A 19,820-nucleotide genomic window follows, 5' to 3' on the forward strand; every position below is an offset into this window, starting at 1 on the left:
CTTTTCCTGAGGATTAGATTGTTTCAGATTGCTTTACTTCCCTGTGGCTTATTGGAAATTTATATTATTCTATTCTATTCTTGCAGCTGGAGCCTCTCCCAGAAGATATTGTGCACCAAATCCCCAATACGAATGCAATAGCTTCTTTAAAAAAGACCACTGAAATTCAAAGTATGTTTCTGAATTTGTGTTCTGTTTTTTTTTTTGCTTGTTTGCTTTGCTTTTTTTAATATAATTAATGTTGCAGACATTAAACTATCTTTTGAGGGAAAAGTATGGACAAGTATGCTGTGTTGAGTATTGAGTATGTGTGTGTTTTACTTTTGTTTCTTGGGCATTGCTTCTTTTCTGCTAAATATTTATCACTGAAAAACTAAGTCTTTGAAATTATTTAGAACTTCCTATTTCCTGAATACTCCCTAATCTTTCCATTCCAGAGCAGCTTGAGTGTTTATTAGTGAGGGACATAAACAAGAAAATTAGAGACCTAATAAGTAGTTTCTTCAGATTCTGCTTATGTATTCCTTCACAGGTTACTCACTTCAAGATGTATAGGAGTTTGAAATAAAATCAAAAAGCTTAAAATGAACATTGATCCAATGAACAACACTATCATATAGGAAAAATTCTTATACGCCTTTTCTGCTGAGTGTTATGTCATAGGCTACCTCACGAGGTTCTTCTGTAAATGATCTTGTTAATGACATAGAAGGAATCATCAAGTTAAGGAAATTCACATGCTATGCAGCTGTGCAAGGCAGAACTGATTCACAAATGATAATAAGGACAGAAAACTAATACACAGGGCAACAAAGAGGTAACAAACATAAGGAGAGAATATACAGTTCAGTTAAAAAAAAAAAAAAAAAAAAAGATGCGCTTGAAGAAAAATTAATCCAAAGCAGCATATGAGTTGAAGGGAAAAAAAGGGATCTAGAAATGGATAGTATCTTGCTAGAAGTACACACAAATGACAGACATTTATCATTCTGCCTAGGAAATAGCTGGAAGGAAAGAGGCCATACAAGTCTCCCAAGTATTAAAAAGAAGTGGGTGATGGGAAGGAAACTTGAGGAAGTCTAATACATTTCTGTGCAGGATGGATAATTAGATGGAATTAAGCGAGGTGTTAGACATTATGGAGCATTATGCGAACTGTGGAGTAGAACCTCATGAAGCACTGAGAAAGTTTGCTTTGCTGGGGTGGCTGATCACATTTATTTTGAGTCTCTATTATTTCCATGGTGCAACTTTGATGATGAATATTGGTAATATTTGGGGGAAAAAAAACCAGTTCTCTGTGTTTGCTTCAAGAAAAAATGAGGGTGCAGTGCTTAGACAACGAGAGAAAACAACTTTTCTTCTAAGAGGAATGGAATTTGTATAAATGTTGTTTTTTGTGACAGTGATCTAAAGCTCTTTTGGAAATGTAATACATTTGGAAGTAGTAGTTCCCACACCCATGTAATATGCTATTTCTAAGCAAATCCTGTTCACTAGCTTGTACACCCACCCCCAAACTGTTTTTTTCAAGCAAGTTATGTACAGCATGGCCAAAGCCATCAGCAAAAGGCAACTACAAAAGCCTGTAACAGTAACAGAAACATTCACTTTTATTATTTCCTATTAATAATCAATGCCTCCACAAATCTTTGAGGGAGACTTAAGCATGCTGAAAAGCAAAGCATACCTACAAGATTGATTTGGTTTCATGGCTTATTCTTGCAAGAACTTCTTTTCAAGTTTTGTATGAATGAAACCAGCAGCACGATTCATTCTTTTTCCTGGGCTCTATGATATTCTTCTCAATGAACACTGAAGGACTTGTTGAATTTCACATTCTGGTAAAATGCAGTAGAAATGTCGTTTTTGGAGATGAGAACAGTTCATTGAAGATGCTTGTGTTTTGAGCCATTCTCATTGCCAATCCACAGCATACCTAGGGTTTCTACCAAAGCTGCTTTGTGTCTGCATGCAGTGCCTTGCCTACCCATGCCACAAGATTTCGCCTGAAAATCCCCCAGATGAAAACACATGCAAGCACTCTATGCTTCATACACCAGAACATATAAATGCTGCCCTTCACAAAAAGCTTGCACAGCTGTTCTGCTTCTAACAGGTGTTTGTAAGGTACAACTTTCTGTTTTTTAAGAAAAAAATCTACCATCTATTTTTTTTTCCACAAGCATCGGAAAGCCTTCTTTGCATGAGGTGCCCACTCCTACCTGGATCCTATTCCTATTGGGATTGCTTTAAAATTTCCTCCCACAAACCACAAATACTCTGTCTTGTATTTCCCTTCTCCCCTACACTGCAACATAGGTGCTGCCACCTGCTTCCTGGCCTGACTCTGGTACCCCTCTTTACCACTGAAGCCTCTCTTATGATTCAGGGAAATGAGAAAAATCACTGGTCATTTGCGGGTGAAGGGTGATGAGATGGGCACATAGAGCCCACCGTGCTTGATTTGGCCTTGAGTTTTCCTGTTACAGGAAGGTCAGGATTGAGGGTGCAGCTGGTGTGTGAGTGTGTTTGAGTGAGTGAACGAATGAATGTGATGTCGCAAGCCTTACGGATGCTGTTTTATTGTTGCTGCAGGAGAGCAACGCAGTGGTAGCTGGTTGCTAATATTTTATTTTATGAATAAGAGCCCTTGAAAACTCCAGCAGTGAACATGGGTTCATTTCTTTTATAGGCAAGAGGGGGTATTATTCCCATGCCAACAGATTTGATTTTCTTGCACATCTGTTTCTGCAACAAAAACCCCACCCACCCTGCGAACAGTTAGCCCATAAATTATAGGGTTTGAATTGGGTGTATATTGCAAAGGCTGACTTTTGCACATGTGATCTGTGAGAACATTGTGGAATGCCCGTATAACTTTTTGTTTGTTTTTTAGAGTATTTTTAATGAATAGAGAATATAGTCTCTAAGCACAGTAATAATAGAGAATATTTTTGTCTTCTTTTTATAAAATCTGCCAGGCTCCAATCATTGAACCTACTGCTATGTATATAACTTTTTAGCTGTGACTTTCATGCTTTTGGAGTCAAGCCAGCCTTCTAACACTTAATTTCAACTTTGTAGGATACTTAATACACTTTACATTTTATCCCCAGAAGGTCCCCATTATTTAAAGGTTCTGCTAACTACTCAAACGTGCACACTATTACAGTTCAAAGAAACTCACTAGCCGTGCTTGCGGGTTGTTCTTGCAGGTTGACTTGGGCTTTCATCTTGCGATGATATTTTTGAATAAAGACATGTCCAGTCTTTATTGGCAGCTGCTCTCTCACCAGGGGAAAAAAGTTCATCTTTTGCAAAGTCTGGAACTGTGCTGAGAGCCATGTTACCAAAGAGGGGGTTTTCAGCAGCCTTTTGGCAGAACAGGCAGCACCAGCACTGGCCCTGCCTCCCAGCTGTCAAAGCCTCCAGCTACCCACTGGATCAGCACCTCCGCTCAACCCACTGCCCAGCTGCCAAAGCCATCCTTTTAGCCCTTGGAAAAGCCCCCTACTTGATCCTTCTCTTTCACAGCTGTTGAAACCCTCCCTCTATTTCCCAGATAAATACCCTGACGCAGCCTCTATAGCAGCTGCTGGGAGCGTCTTGCTAAACGCTGAATAAGCACTGGTCCAGGGCTCCCAGCCTCCCTAATTTCCAGGTGTTATCCACCTGGCTGCCAGTGAGCGCTCAGTGGATTACAGGACTGTAAGAAATACATAAATATATATATAAATTCCTAGCTGCTCACCTGGTTGCCACTAACCTGCTTCTGAGTAGCACTGCAGCAGTGGACCATTCGATACGCTCATAACGACTCCCCTGCACCTTACTGGTGGTTTTACTGGTGATGCTTCTTACTGTCTTCTGTTGCAGGCAAAAAAAAAGCTGAGAATGCTCAATCTTCCAATTCACTGCTCTGCTTTTACACATCAAACCAGAAAGCTCAATTCCTTATGATATCTGGCAGTTTTCCAGAAACAGCCAGGTCATATATGCGAGTTTTAAATAAATTATTGTTCTAGCATACACCCTGAGGTTGGAGGAGAAAGAACACCCAGGACTAACAAATATGATTGTTCTGGCAGCATCACTTCAGTCCAAGCTGGCATTTCTGACTTTTTTACTTTTCAAGACGGTGCAGTGTGAGCAGTTATAACAACATTCATTTTTTTAGTCTTTTTTGTTGCATGCACATTCACAGTCTGCAGTGTCAGAGCTCCTAGGTATTAACCCTGCCCTGAACTCCCTTCACCTGGTGTAGATAAAGCCAACAGCCTGCCTGACAATATGAGTTCATTAGACTTCATGTTACTCCTCCAGTTTATTACCTTCTGGGGAAGGGTGTGACACAGCCCTCTGGAATGAAAATGCTTTCCAACTTGGCATTCTCAGGTCCAGAAATACATTTCTTCACTGCAGTTTGAAATTTCACTTGTACTGCGTACAGCGCAGTGATTTTAACTTATAATCACCCAGTGCTGCACTAAGTGATTACTATGCTTGTACCACTGTGCAAGCTAAAATTCCCGTAAATTATTATGTGTGTTTTCCTTAGGCAAGTACTGGAAGTCAGTGGAGCCCTACTCTGTGCCAGTGGATTGTGCTCTGGCTGAGACCCAGAAACGAGAGAGGGAGGAGACAGAAACTGTTTCTGCTATGGCCTCTCTTTCGGTGGATGTTGAGCAGGGCTTCCCTCAGGGAGGCAGCAGGTAAGTATTTAGCAGCATGGCACATAACGAGGATTCAGTCGTGTGCGGTGATGCCTCGGTCACCTACATAAAGATTGTTTTTGAAATTATCTGATAATGGGGTACCTGGAATCTTTGGTGCCTGAATTTGTGTTATTTCTGGCCACCAGAAGCAGAGCCATTCTATGCTAACAGTTTTTTTCGGAATGTGTAGTGCTTTACTAAGATTTAGGATGGTATTTGATGGCCTTATTTTCTCCACAAATCTAAAGCTTCCTATTAACAGAAAGCACAATGGTGATATTTAAAAAATGTAGACCTTGATACATGCAATAACCACATTCTTCTTACTGGAAGATGTTCAAATCTGTCGTCATTTTAATTTTCTACAAAGGTATTTAACAGCTGATCAGAAAAAAATTAAAACCGATGGGCTTAAATGTAATGTAACTAGATAAATATTAAAAGTTACCTCCCTGGAATCTATGAAACAGTGTCTGTATAAAAGTCAAAGCAATCCTGAACATAATCAGCGCCAGTGTTTTCTATGTACTGCGCTGAAAGTTCATCACCCGGTGACGAAAGTGCTGTTTTTCCTAGCTTGACAACTGCTTTTGGCTGCTCTTGATTTCATAGTTTGTTAAAATGTAACAGATAGACAGGTACCTCCTGTTGCGTTTTTGTCAACTACATATGAAAAAAAAAAAAGAAAAAGAAAACAAAATAAAGAAAATATGGCCAATGAATAATATCATCTACAAAACAGTATTTCTTCAAAGAAATAGGAGTTAGGAGTTAGAAAAGTCACTGTGGGAGATCTTGGAGTTTCCTATTTACTCACTTTAAGGACAAACTTTCCTGGCTTTCTCCATTGGAGGAAAACCCAAAATACAGTGGAACCAGTCAGTTTCCATCATCCTGAGAAAACAGGGGAGGAAAGAGAAAAGGAGAAAAAAAGCCTTATAAGGAGACTCATCAGTTCCCTGCCTGCTGTGAAGCTGAACTACACAACAGGAGAGAAAGGAGGGAGCTGTGGATAGGGAAAGAAGAGGTGGGAGCGGAGCCAAAAGGACCCACGCATTGCTTGCACATCATGATAGCTACTTGTTTGATTTCATTCTCCTCTCCTGCCTGTCTCTTTTAATCAAAAATTAACAGATGGCCAACTGAGAACATCCCGGGAGAACAGCTTAGTGCCAGCTAAAAAACAGACACATTTGGAAGTGTGTGTCTCTCACAATAGTAAGAACGTTGCTCTGTCAATATATTCATAGATGTGGTTCAGAAGGACACGCAGGGGTCGGAGCTGGATAGCAAGGTCTGCAGTATTTCCATAATTACCTTTTGTATTGTAACTGCATTTTAATATGATATGGCTTTTTATGCTAATATATTACAAAAGAAATCTATAAATGCTTAGGGAAGAAGCCATTGATGAATGGGACACATTTTAAAATTTTGAGAGTGTACTCAGTTAAGAAATAATATAGAGGTTTGCCATACAAGTTTGTGACAGTTGTAATATGCTTCTGATAGGAAAGTCATGAAGTCATGTGTCTTTCCTGTGCGCATAATTCTGAAATATAAAGAAGTTTTCATTTATATAGCCAAAGTTAAGTTTTAAATTATATGAAAAAGAGATGCTGTTAATTTTTGCTTATTTACTTAGAATAACCAGGCTTCATATTTGCTATGAGCCTCCACTCATCTAGAACTGCAGTCGGTCATTGAGCACAACCACTGATCCCACATGACTTGCGAAAATAACACTTTGATTAATGCTTTACCTAATTACTGTATTTATTACCTACATACCGATAACCTGTGACAGCTTCCACCCATCCTGAAAACTGAATTTCAAAGTAGAGAGGAGAGAAATGGCGGTGGGAGGGGGAACGGATGTGCTGAAATGCGCCCAAGTGGAATCCATGTGGCTGCCAGATTCATTACACTTCATCAGTTCTGCACTCTTAGAGGATGAATCCATCATGATGAATTGTTCTCTGGAAAAATGGCTTCGTTTGAAATATCTTTTGCATAGTTGTAGGGGCTTTTCAGCAGCACGAAAAACCTTTACACGCATGCGTTCCTAATTCAGTTTCTACATGCGTAACCCACAAAGAAGTACCCCAAACCAGATTGCCATCAGTGAGCAATGGGACAACACAAGCATTATTCTACTGGGCCAAAATTGATAGCCATGTTTTCTGCGGCTTTCAGAGACATCACTCCATTTTTTTTCCATTTTAAATGAAAAGAATGTTAGGGAATCAAAAATGCTCACCCACAAGGCCTGATTTTTAGGACCGAATCCCCTGCTATGGGAAGTCTCCTAAGAGAATCAGGCTGTGCTTCCTGCATGAATGAAACTCCTGTATGGAGTTAGGAGTCCAGGGACTGATTCATAGTTGCAAAATCCAGTTTCATACCAGTATAATTTCATTCATTTCATAGAAACATACCATTCATTTCATAAACACGTACAACACAAACTGGAGTAATGGAGTGATGAGTCACAACTAAAGACCAAGTATGCAATTCTCCTCTCCAGCCCTTTTCTGTGACAAATGACAGGGTTATAGGAACATCAAGTGTGCTCAGACCTTCTGAGTCCTCCTACTAAGGACCTTTGTAGAAGGAGACCATCCAGCCACCTTCAGAAGACCTGGTGCAAACCCTTGTCTTGACTATTTGTTTGAGTTGTGGCTGGCAGAGCAAGATCAGAGCAGAAAGTGCTGTGGTTGGCAGGGCAGCCTGAAGAAGCTTCCTTAAACTAGAGAGGCTCCTGCCAGTGCCTTCATTGTGCCAAGAGACAATTTGCTTTCTCTTAATTCATATCACAGTCAGCCAGGCTAATAATTCTACTCTGCCTCTCTAACCCCATTTTGCTGAGCTGATGGTAGTGATCCTGTTGACTTCAGCTTTGCATGGCCAGGCCTTCAGATGAAGAGAGCAGCAGCTCGAGCTGCTTTGCAGGAAACTCTTGCCAGTTATGTTGGAGATATATTGGTGTTTGGATTGAGATGACTCACTTTAAACTCTGATTTTGGGTAGAGCAGCCCTTTTCCTGGCCAACTCATATCTGACTCATTTACCACTGATGAATAAAGAATAAAATGCTCCTGGCTAAGGCCCATTTTAAGTATTTCTTTTTCTTTCTTCTATTTTTCATTCTTTTCTTCAAGTGACAGTGCAGATTATTATTTTTATCTGATTTTATGTGACATGCTAAATGAACAAAGACTGTGAAAAGCTGCCATACTTTTGGTGTTTTATTTTACCAAAGCACAACTCCGCATTTTAAGATCCAGTAGAAACTCTATTATAGACTTCAGAAGAGAACAGATATATAAAAAAGAAAAAAAAAAAAGAGTTAGTGGATAGGAAAGAAAAAATGGATGATACTAACACAGATTTAAATACAGATGCAATTAAAGGACAGACATGCCCTATTTAACATTTCAAACTACCATAACTTTTCTGTGTTGATAACTGCTTAAGTGAGATGCACATTTAGCCAGTTAGAATTTGGCTTTGGCCAGACATCTGCTTCAGAAATCTTGCTGTGAAAATGTTCAGTGCAGTGCTGTCCCTGATACATTGGAGCTTCTGTACATTTTGTCTTAAAATGGAAAAATAAAAGGGTGTGGAGGGCGGCCTCTGGCTCTTACTATTTTTACAGCAAACAGTAAATCTTGAGAATAACATTTAACAGAATTTGACTTTATAGCTTTCATTCAGCTTGGCATAGATAGAAATGAAAACAAAGTGTGATTTTTAGATATTTCTCCTAATATTACTGAGCTAACACTTGTAGTTTTGGTCATATTGTTTGGTCAAACTAGGCAAGAAGGGGGAAGGGGAGTGGCACACTGACGCGGCAAGCAGTACCGCACAGCCCAGGTCAGATGGCGTCCAGCGGGAGTATGGTAGTGGGGAAGTGAGGGTAGGAAATGATCACAGAGGGTCCTCTTTCACCCCTCCTGGGAAACCTGTGGCCTCTGTTGCTTCCCTGAAATGCCTGTATACCAATGCGCGAAGCATGGGGAATAAGCAGGATGAACTGGAGATCTGTGTGCGGTCCCAGCGTCATGATCTCATCGGAATCACAGAGACGTGGTGGGATAGCTCGCACGACTGGAGCGCTGCCATGGAAGGCTATGTGCTCTTTAGGAAGGACAGGCTGGGAAGGCGAGGTGGTGGAGTTGCTCTTTATGTGAGAGAGCAACTGGAATGCATGGAGCTCAACCTGGGAGTCGAGGATGAGCGAGTTGAGAGCTTGTGGGTAAGGATTAGAGGGCAGGCTAATGTGGGAGACACTGTGGTGGGTGTCTGCTACCGGCCACCTGACCAGGACGAGGAGGTTGATGAGGCCTTCTATAGGCAGCTGGATGTTGCCTCACGGTCACAGGCCCTGGTTCTCATGGGGGACTTCAACTACCCCGACATCAACTGGGAGGACAACACAGCCAGGCATAAGCAGTCCTGGAGGTTCCTGCAGAGCGTCGACGATAACTTTTTGACGCAGGTTGTGGAGGAGCCGACGAGGAGAGGTGGGCTACTGGACCTCGTGCTATCAAATAGGGAGGGCCTAGTAGGAGATGTGAAGGTGGGGGGTAGCCTCGGCTGCAGTGACCATGAGTTGGTGGAGTTCAGGATTCAACGAGGAGGAGGCAGGGCTGTAAGTAGCCTTGCGACGATGGACTTCAGGAGGGCCAACTTTAGCCTCTTCAGAGACCTCCTCGGTAGAATCCCATGGGCTAGTGCTCTAGAAGGCAGGGGGGCCCAAGAGAGCTGGTTAGTTTTCAAGCGGCACTTCCTCCACGTCCAGCAACAGTGCATCCCTGTGTGTAGGAAGGGAGGCAGAGGGGGCAGGCGACCTGCGTGGATGAGCCGGGAGCTTGTGGCAATGCTCAAGCAGAAGGCAGCGGTATACAGAATGTGGAAAAAAGGACAGGCCCCCTGGGAGAAATACAGGAACATAGTCAGGGAGTGCAGAGATGCGACAAGGAAAGCTAAGGCACGTCTGGAAGGCAAGCTGGCAAGGGACGTTAAAAATAACAAAAAAAAATTCTTCAAATACATTAACAGCAAAAGGAAGATCAGGGAGAACGTGGGTCCGCTGGAGGACGGGATGGGCACCTTGGTTACAAATAACACAGAAAAAGCAGAGTTGCTCAATGCCTTCTTCGCTTCGGTGTTTACCAAGGGCAGCCCTTTAGAGCCCCAGGCCCTAGAGGCAAGAGAAGAAGCGGGTGGAGAGGAAGACTTGCCCTGGGTAGAGGAAGATTGGGTCAGAGAGCACCTAAGGAACCTCGATACCCACAAATCCATGGGCCCTGATGGGATGCACCCCAGAGTGCTGCGGGAGCTGGCAGATGCCATAGCTAAGCCGCTCTCCATCATCTTTGAAAGATCCTGGAGAACGGGGGAGGTGCCGGAAGACTGGAAGAAGGCCAATGTCACGCCAGTCTTCAAAAAAGGCAAGAAGGAGGACCCAGGCAACTACAGGCCAGTCAGCCTCACCTCCGTCCCCGGAAAAGTGATGGAACGGCTCATACTGGCCGTTGTCTCCAGGCACATGGAGGACAAGAAGGTGCTCAAGAGTAGTCAGCATGGATTCACCAAGGGAAAATCTTGCCTGACTAACCTGATAGCCTTCTATGATGAAATGACCGGCTGGATAGACGAGGGGAGAGCGGTGGATGTCGTCTATCTCGACTTCACCAAGGCTTTTGACACCGTCCCTCACAACATCCTCCTGGGCAAGCTCCGGAAGTGTGGGATAGATGAGTGCACAGTGAGATGGATTAGGAACTGGCTGGATGGCAGGGCTCAGAGAGTGGTGATCAGTGGTGCAGAGTCTAGTTGGAGGCCTGTGGCTAGTGGGGTCCCCCAGGGGTCAGTCCTTGGTCCAGTCCTGTTCAATTTATTCATCAATGACCTGGATGAAGGCACAGAGTGCTCCCTCAGCAAGTTTGCTGATGATACCAAACTGGGAGGAGTAGCTGATACCCCAGAGGGCTGTGCTGCCATCCAGAGGGACCTGGACAGACTGGACAACTGGGCGGTGAAAAACCTCATGCAATTCAACAAGGCCAAGTGCAAGGTCCTACACCTGGGGAGGAATAACCCCAGACACCAGTACAGGCTGGGGACCGACCTTGTGGAGAGCAGCTCTGCAGAGAAAGACCTGGGTGTCATGGTGGACGACAAGTTGACCATGAGGCAGCAGTGTGCCCTCGTGGCCAAAAAGGCCAATGGGATCCTGGGGTGCATTAAGAAGAGCGTCTCCAGCAGGTCGAGGGAGGTGATCCTGCCCCTCTACTCAGCCCTGGTGAGGCCGCATCTGGAGTACTGTGTCCAGTTCTGGGCTCCACAGTACAAGAGGGATGTGGAGCTGCTGGAGAGAGTCCAGCGCAGGGCTACAAGGATGATCAGGGGCCTGGAACATCTGCCCTATGAGGAGAGGCTGAGGGAGCTGGGCCTGTTCAGCCTGGAGAAGAGAAGGCTGAGAGGGGATCTAATCAGTGTATATAAATACCTCAAGGGAGGGAGTGCAGAGGACGGTGCTGGTCTCTTTTCAGTGGTGGCCACTGATAGGACTAGAGGAAATGGCCGGAAACTGAAACATCAAAAATTCCATAGGAACTTAAGGAAAAATTTCTTAACAGTGAGGGTGACAGAGCACTGGAACAGGCTGCCCAGAGAGGTTGTGGAGTCTCCTTCTCTGGAGATCTTCAAAACCCGCTTGGATGCAGTCCTGCGCCACGTGCTTTAGGTGTCCCTGCGTATGCAGGGGGGTTGGACTAGATGATCTCTAGAGGTCCCTTCCAACCCTAAGCATTCTATGATTCTATGATTCTATGATATATTATATACTAGAATGACTGGTTAGTTCATGGGGTACAACTAGCCATCACCTAGGGTCAAGTTCTGTGTTTCTGTGTCAGTTCATAAAGTTTTACTTAGAATTTCACTATTTTTCTATTTCACTGTATCCACCTCAGTTGGGCTGAATTACCTCCATCTTCCTGACTATTACCCATATAGTCTGAAATCACTGCCAGGCTCAAGAGCTGAAGATGGCCATGTTAGGTCAAACTTTAGCCTTACCTAGGCCAGCTTCCTCTCATCCCCTGATAAAAGGTGTGTAGGAAAAAGAACCAGAAACAGAGGAATTTTGGAACCAACCTTGTCTCGATTAGTGCTTTGCCCTCAGCAGGCAAGTCAGCGGTTTTATCTGATGTGTCCTGCGTAAAAACCTCCAGGAACCCGGCATAAGTTTTTGAAAACTGTTCCGGCAATGGATTCCACAGTGTAATCAGGCTCTGTGCTTCTTTTTCTTTGCCTTAAACACAATAAATTCACTAGGCGTCCCTTATGTGTGAGAGGTAAAAGCAGTTCATTCCTTATTCACAGTCACTGCTCCATTTCTGTTTTCAAAGGCTTCAACTGTCTCAGGGTTCCTACTTTATTCCTCTTTGTAGAAAAATCATTTCTTACCTCTGATCATTCTTCTTTTCTCTGATCGTCTTCTTTTCTCTGACAGTCTTTCTGTGCCTTTTATGGTTCTTTCTGAGATGGGCTAAGAACTGCATGCAGGATTCAAGGTGTTGTGTACACTACAGATTTATAAAGTAGCTTAACACTATGGTTTTTTTTTTTGTTGTTGTTGTTCTTGTTCTCTCTCTCTCTTATTCCCAGTAATTCCAAACTCTCAGTCACAGGCCATCACTGTGCCTAAATAGTTAAAGCTGTCCCCAAACACACCATTTGTGTATTAATTTGTGTTTATTTTGCTTCTTTTACCCTTTAGTATTCCAGTCAGAAAGGATATTGTGCTTTCATGCTTATTATCAAACATGCTTATCACCAAACCAAGTCTTTTTGAGGTGCTAGGGAACATCCCTTTGTGGTGAAAAGCGAGTGGTACTAATATCCATTTCTAATTTTTGACAAACTCTTAAACTATGAGAGAATCTTCTCTTATAACCCAAATTCTTCAAGCATTTGGATAAAATGGTTGAAAAACTTTCTTTGCATGGCATCTTTGTATGGTATCTCTTTATCTCTTTCACAATTCAATTCCTTCAAAAACCTCTAAGAAATTTGTAAGGCTTGACTTCTCTGTTAAGAGCTAAAACTTAACTGTTCATCAAATTATTACTATCTAAATGACTACTAATTTCATCATGGATTGTAGTTGCCATCAATTTGCTTGGTGCAGACTCTCTGTGTCCCGAGCAGTCTCCAGAGCAGGGATTGCATTTCCTACCTTCTCTGCTGCTGGCATAGATGCTGATTTAAGCAGCAGAATATGCTTAGTAAGTATTTCTCTAGAAACATCCTGATCACAGCTCTTTAAAGTTCAGTGGACAAATATCATCTGCTTTTAGCACTTTGGTGATGTTTAATATATAGGTTTGCTGATATATCAGTTTAAGGCAGTTCATCTGCAAATAATAAAATCTCCCTGTCACTTCTCTAGTGAACGCAGATAGAAATAGTTCATTTTGCTCTTGTGATCTACCTTCCCTGATGCTCCTTTCGTGCTTTGATCATTTGCTCTGATGTTTTTCAAAGATCTTTTTATTAGTACTTTTTATGCCTTTAACATATTGCTCCGCAGGATCTCCCTTCGCCTGCCTCATTGTGGGTTTACATTGAACTTGCCAGAGTTTAGATTTTATTCTGTTCACCTTATTTGGATGAGACTTCCTCTTTTGAGACTACGTGTATTTACATTCTGCTGTGTTATTCTGCTGTTAAACAATGATGGCTTTGGCTTTTAGATTCTTTTTCCTTTGATCCATACAAAGTCCATTTTTACTAGGATATACACTTACTCAGAATCTCTAATATGATGTCTTCAGACACTCTCCAAATCATCTCCATAGTATAGAAGTGCACCTCTTTTCTCTGATACTGGAGGATCGCTTTTCAATTACAGTGATCTTTCCTGAGACAGCTGAATAAAATTGGGAACAGATTATGGCATAAAAGAGCCATACTGCACCAGAAAATTTACCTTTTGTTCAGCAGTTTGGAGACTTGGAAACACAACTTGAATTTTTATTTTTATATGTTGATGATGTAGATATGAGGGATCTCTGTAATTCTAATTTATAAAACAAGGTAAGAGAAGTATTTTATTTTGAGTGATATAAAGGATTTTATTTATATTCCTGAAAGTTGATTAAAAATGAAAATATAAAATAATTTAAATAATGTTTTCATTAAAAAATATGGTATCCTTTTATTCACAATTGCCACAGAGTAGTATGTAAAATGTCACAAGTTTGCCACATTTGATCCATATGGCAGAAATTTATCTCAACTATTTAATTTTAAGGAATAATCAGAATAGTTCTGTTTAGCAATAACTACGAAGAGATTATTTTGATGAGCAATAGTATGAATTGCATTTATATAGATCTAAGGATGAGCAGTATGTATAGCACACCAAAATAAACAGACCAAATGCGAGAGGGCTAGGAACACGCAGTTTGGATGAGCCACAATGAAGCTACAATGAAAATTTGCAATTTCGGCTCTACAATCATGGCCTCAGTTGGTGTCTTCTTGGCTCGGCCAGCTGCACCAAATCACTCCGGATCCCAAACTCACAGACACATTTCTGAGGAATTACTCAGTGAATACAATATGATATTTTGCCTGTTTTATGTTTTTATGCCAGCTTCATGTCAACTACAGGAAGACTGACTGAACTGATATAACTAACAATGACATAATTGAGGCAACATGTATTTGGCTTGTCAAATTCTGCCCCCTCAATTTTTCTTCAGGGAACTTTTGATTCCAGCAGAATGGGTATATATTGATTTACCACTCAGTGTTATGTGACTACAGTGTTTTTCTTTCTGTACTAAATGCCCTAAAATTTTACTAGTTCTCTCACAAAACTCTGGCCTAAGCTATTATTCTGTAAAAATGTGTGATTTAATGATAAGCCATTGGATAAATCCAGTGACGTGTCTGACACTAATAATCTGCTATTAAAGTATGTGCTGCATAAGTCTCCAATGCCCTGGAGAAGGCTCTTGGAGTACCCACATGGAGACATGATGGCTGGATTTGCCAGGGTGCAAACCACTTCCAGGATCCCCAAATGGGCCTTGCATGTTGCACTTATCTCCTAAAACTTCTATGGGCAGGCGGGGTCTGGCTGCCTCAGAAGATTGGGATAGCGCCAGGGTCAGTCTTGGCGCTCATTCAGTGAGTGCCCTCCTCAGTGAAGAGGTCTGAGACCTCGGTCTCAAATCCTGAATCAGATCATCTCTCAGCTGGATCGTGTGCATGGGAAGGTCAGCCCCAGAAACCAGGTGCATGCAAGCAGACTGCTGCCCATACTCCTTCCCTGACTCCTTATCAAGAACTTCCAGAACCTTTGCAGGACTTTCCTCCTTCTTGTTCTGGCAATCCCAAACTGAAATCTACTGACAATGATTTCTTCCCATCCACTTACAGCAGAACATAAAAAAGGAGTTATCTGCTTCCAGACAGTCCCATGAGATCCTGGAAGTTTAACAAGAGCTCACTGCGCCCTTGCATTATGTCAGGGAAAATACAGCTCTTCCAAAAGTGATGGGAGAACCTGGGAGCTTGCGTTCAGCAAAGGGGCAACAACCCAGCGTAATCATGGATTCTCCACATGACTCACAAGCCCTTCTTGTACCTGCTGCCCCATTTCCAGCAGATGGCTCTTTGCAAGGAGCCGCAGTGGGTGCAGGCTGGAGGTGAGTGACTAGCCGGGCAAGCTTGACCGCTGTCAAGCGGAGCGCTGCACCGAGGTGCAGTCACTGCAGAGGAAGGAGCTTGGCACTCCCCTGGGCTCCCTCCCACCCTGCTGCCCGTGTGGTCTCGCCTGCAAGCTGGAGCAATAAAATAAAATGGGGAAAAAGGAGAGAAGACAGCGATGATAGCCATTTTTTGCAAGAGATCGCAGCAAATGTTTTCGCGCGTGCTCCTGGCCGCTCTGCCTCCGCAGGGGGAGCGGGGATGCGCTGTGGCTGCGCCCGCGCCAGCTCTGCGCAGCGGGGCCGGCCCCACGCTGCAGGAAAACGCTCCGCGAGCCAGCAGGGACGGAGCATTGGAGATTATAGATTCATAATCTCTGGGGATCAGTAACCCCTTGGAAAGCGGCTAGTCTGAAAAACTTCTTTTTTTGTATGTCATTCACCCGACTTATTTTTCAACACGCTAGCTACGATCCTTCTGTATCATAAAGAAATAATCTGTACAAAATCACTTAAAGAGACACTACTGATTTTTTTCATTGGGTAAGAACTTTAATAAAGTCCAGATTCAGTTAAAATTCCTGGCTTCCTTGCCGAATAAACCACCAAAGCCTATGCAAGCCCCCATTAATTACTTTTTTTTTTTTTCCACGAGATCTCATGAACATGTACTTTCTGGAGGTTGTTTTACTGAAGTCAGTCATTAAAATTCTAAATTTCTGTTTTATTTATTTATTTGTATTTACTTTTTGCCCCCTTTTCATTTCAAAGTTGCTTGAAGTGATTATTTTGAAGGTAGTTTTAAGCTCATTTTTCATACAGTATTCTTCAGGGCTGAGGTGAAAAATGGTTATGTCCAAATTCTCATGCCCTTCAACAGCGAGGTCTTGCCGTGGTCTCAGAAGCTTTCTATTTTATAATTACTGACATAATCCTCAGGTGCAGCAACTTGTTAGCTACAAAGAATGATGGCACTTTACACCAGCTCAGCATATGTCCCCATTATTTTCTCACTGAATGTTTTTAAGATCTTATCTTTCCTAAGCTGAATACTTACCAGATGCTTTATAATAAAGAATATATGTATACTCTGATTAGACCTTATTAATAGACACCTTCTCTGTGGCAGAATGGATGTCAGAAGTTTCAGGCAGGCAGTCAATGCTTTTATGAAAGCACAAAAATCAAAGGGGCATCAAAAATCAGAGGTCTGGTATGACAACCCAGAAGAAATGTTGCTAGCTAGCAGACTGCTAGAGGACTATTTTGTTTTAATGGTATGGGCCCATTTGAAAAACTAAGATTTTTAGTTGCAAATGTCTGTAAAATTAGAACTATCTTGGCTATTTTTTATTTCAAGAAATTATTTGCCTCTGTTGACACAAAGCATGTACATTTCTGGATGAAAAGTTATAAAATATTCTGACATATTTTAATATAAACAGGAACATTTTCAATGATTGCTTGGATCTAAAATGTTTTTCCACTTGACATTTGTTTATACTTCCTAGGAAAGAAACTCTATTTATGGATAACTGAATAACACAAATAAACATGAGAGAGAGCTGAAAAATCAGCTTTGATTATGCATGAAAACCTACAATGTCATTGTGTACTCTTGTGCCGTGTTCTGATTGCCTGTTTATTTTTACAGAGCTGCTGGCGAGCCCATGGAAGAAGAGCCAGCCTTGTGAAGTGCCAAGTCCTCCCTGATATTTCCTGTGGGTGACATCATTGTGTATCCCCCCAAAGCACCCTCAGACATGTCTTGTCTGCTGCTTGGGTGGCACAGATCCGATGGAACATAAACACTGGGCACAAAGCTCCAAATAGCAGCTTCACTTGTTCTTTGGATGGACTTGAAAGGGCCCTAAAGATTCCTTAAATGTAACCGCTACAATTCTAAAGTTACAGTAAAACGGGCTGGGGAGAAAGAGCCCAGAGCATGCTTTTTATATGCTGTCTGACCCACTCACCAACATAAATTGTGAAATAGAATATTGCAAAATTCTACATGATAGATTATAGATACGAGAATTGCAACAGCCAGCAAAATACTCGGTAAACTCCATGAATCACTTTCTGACACTTTTTACTGAGTAATTTTTTTCATACTGTGTTAAGCTGTTAATAGAATTCATTTTCTTTGCTTTGTGTAATGAAAAATAACTCTTATTTTCTGTGCCACTTTTTTAGGCTCTTTAATGAATTCTTGATTGGATAAGTGAAAGGTGTGTAAATTTAGATGACGGATTTTAGCTAAAGGGAAAGCATTTCTTATTGTATTATAAATCCCCCAAAGTACAGTGCTTGGTGGTGTTTTATTTTATTTTGTTTTATTTTCCCTTTTCCTGAAGATCCTTCTCCATTTAATGTAACCTTTTATATCATAAAAACACATTCATGATTCTCTAAATAGCTTTCTTCTGCCTTTAAAAAAAAAAAGTGCGGTACCCTCCGTAGTTGACAGTAGCTCTCAACAGATGTGCAGCGGAGATCAAGTAGTTTCTGAAAAATGGATGGCTTTTCAAATGTGTTTTTAGTTTGTTCTGAAATGTTTCTGTGTCCTGACTCTAAGAACAGCAATCCTAAGTATCTGTGTGCAGCTCACTTGAAGCTCAGGTGTTTCTGTGAAGGTTGTGTTGGGAGTATTTTTTACAGGTCGTCATAGGAATACAAACTGACTCTTTTATGTAGTCCTGAACCAGGAGAGTTGATGTTGCTTACAATGTTTCAAAGGGTTTAGCTTTATTTTGGATCCTTAAAATGCAGTAAGATTTCCCTGCTGCATGATATTAGCTTTTTAAATCCTTGTTTGAGAACGTAACATAGAGTTGTGCCTTTAGCTGATAATGAACGCTTAAACTATTACACATGTTGCCTTACCGTCAGAAAAAGAGATAGGGCATGTATTTAGCATACTCCAATGAACAAAATTGTGCAACAGCAACTTTTATTTTGTTTACAGCTTTCTCACCTAATGAACCGTGCGAGATGTCTTACTATACCTTAAAGTTAATGCTTGCAGTATTTGATAGCTCGCTTAGCTTTTGAAAGCAAGTGATGTTCATTTTTTATATATTTTCCAAACTCAAAGGATATATTAAAGCCATAAGTGAAGACTGTCATGCTTTTTATTCCGAAATCTGAAAGAAACCTTAATTAAAACAAGATCTGGGGAAAGGCCATGATATGAAAGATATGGAACAATGTGGTTTCAGTTATAGGCAGACTCAAACCTGTAAATCAAAGATGAAAGATTTCACTCAAATAGAATTATATAATTCTCTTTTGTTATGCAGTCAGAGTATATCTTTCATGCATTTGGGTTTGTTTACGATTAGCATTTTAATTTTAAAGACTTTTATTACTTATACAAAAGCTTTCTGCTTCAAGTTAGAAATCTGAGGCATGCTTTGAAAAGGGAAATCTAAAAAAGGAATGTCATTTCCTATAATGTAAAGTAAACTTTTATTCTGAAAGGCTTGCTCTAAGACGAATGTATGCCCCTCAGTTAAAAAATAAAATAAAATAAAATTCTGCCCGCCTTTTACAAGGCAAAATCATGCTCATTTTAGCAATGCGGAGTCCTAGCAGGCTAAACTAACTGCTGGTGTAAATCACCTTGGCTGAATTTGGTCTGTTTTGAAGGGGGTGTTCACATGACTAAAGCAATCAGGAGTTTTTTGTGTATTTTCAGCAAACTTGTAATGGCAATCTTATTTGCCACTTACTGCAATTTTCTTGTGGTCATCAAAGAAACTTCCCTTCAAGGAAACCAAGGACCATAGCTGATGAGTTGCGTAATTTGTGAAGCTTTTCACATTTTGAAATAATGGCTGCAAGATTTTAATTGGCTACATAGTCGGATCAGTTTAAAATTAACCCCCCAAATGCAAATTCTATTTACGTCTTTTAGCTTGCGTGAAATTGAACATGAATTGCAGCTTGAAATGTGAGTTACAAACTTTACCAATTAAAGTTCATACTCTGGGGTGGAAACCAGCTAAAACTGTTCCTTTGTAGATGGAATTGCTTTCAAAATGCCAAAATAATTTGAATTTAACCACATTATAAACTCACACTTGTGCATTTGTACAGACATCTATCTAGACACAGTAGTGGTTAAAGTTAGAATCATTTGGATAAGCAAATGTGCAAATAAACTGCACACAGATTGTATCCAGAACCCTGTTCTCAATGAATCAATAGCAAAATCCTCTTTGATTTCACTGGGAGAAGGATCAGGCCCTGTAGTTTTAAGCCCAGAACACCATTACTTTTTGATTATGTCATTAAAAGGCACCGTGTGGCCCTCTGGGAAATGGCAGAGGCTTATGGTGAATATCAACACTTCCTTGAAAGC

At 41.4% G+C, this 19,820-nt stretch overlaps 1 protein-coding gene across 1 annotated transcript in view; it reads left to right on the forward strand.

Moving 5' to 3' along the window:
• The window catches only part of LOC148592843 (histone deacetylase 9-like), a 127,578-nt gene extending 107,978 nt beyond the window's left edge, over window positions 1-19,600 (forward strand). Inside the window, exons 10-12 of the mRNA XM_088533511.1 lie at window positions 87-171; window positions 4,562-4,715; window positions 17,109-19,600. Of these exons, the coding sequence (XP_088389637.1) occupies window positions 87-171; window positions 4,562-4,715; window positions 17,109-17,148 (279 nt within the window). The 3' untranslated portion in view covers window positions 17,149-19,600. The remainder of the gene's footprint in view (window positions 1-86; window positions 172-4,561; window positions 4,716-17,108) is intronic.
• The last annotated feature ends 220 nt before the right edge of the window (window positions 19,601-19,820 follow it).

Source organism: Tinamus guttatus, unplaced genomic scaffold (assembly GCF_059628265.1).
Source record: "Tinamus guttatus ecotype Peru unplaced genomic scaffold, ASM5962826v1 Tinamus_guttatus_pri_ptg000503l, whole genome shotgun sequence".
Lineage (NCBI taxonomy): Eukaryota > Metazoa > Chordata > Aves > Tinamiformes > Tinamidae > Tinamus > Tinamus guttatus.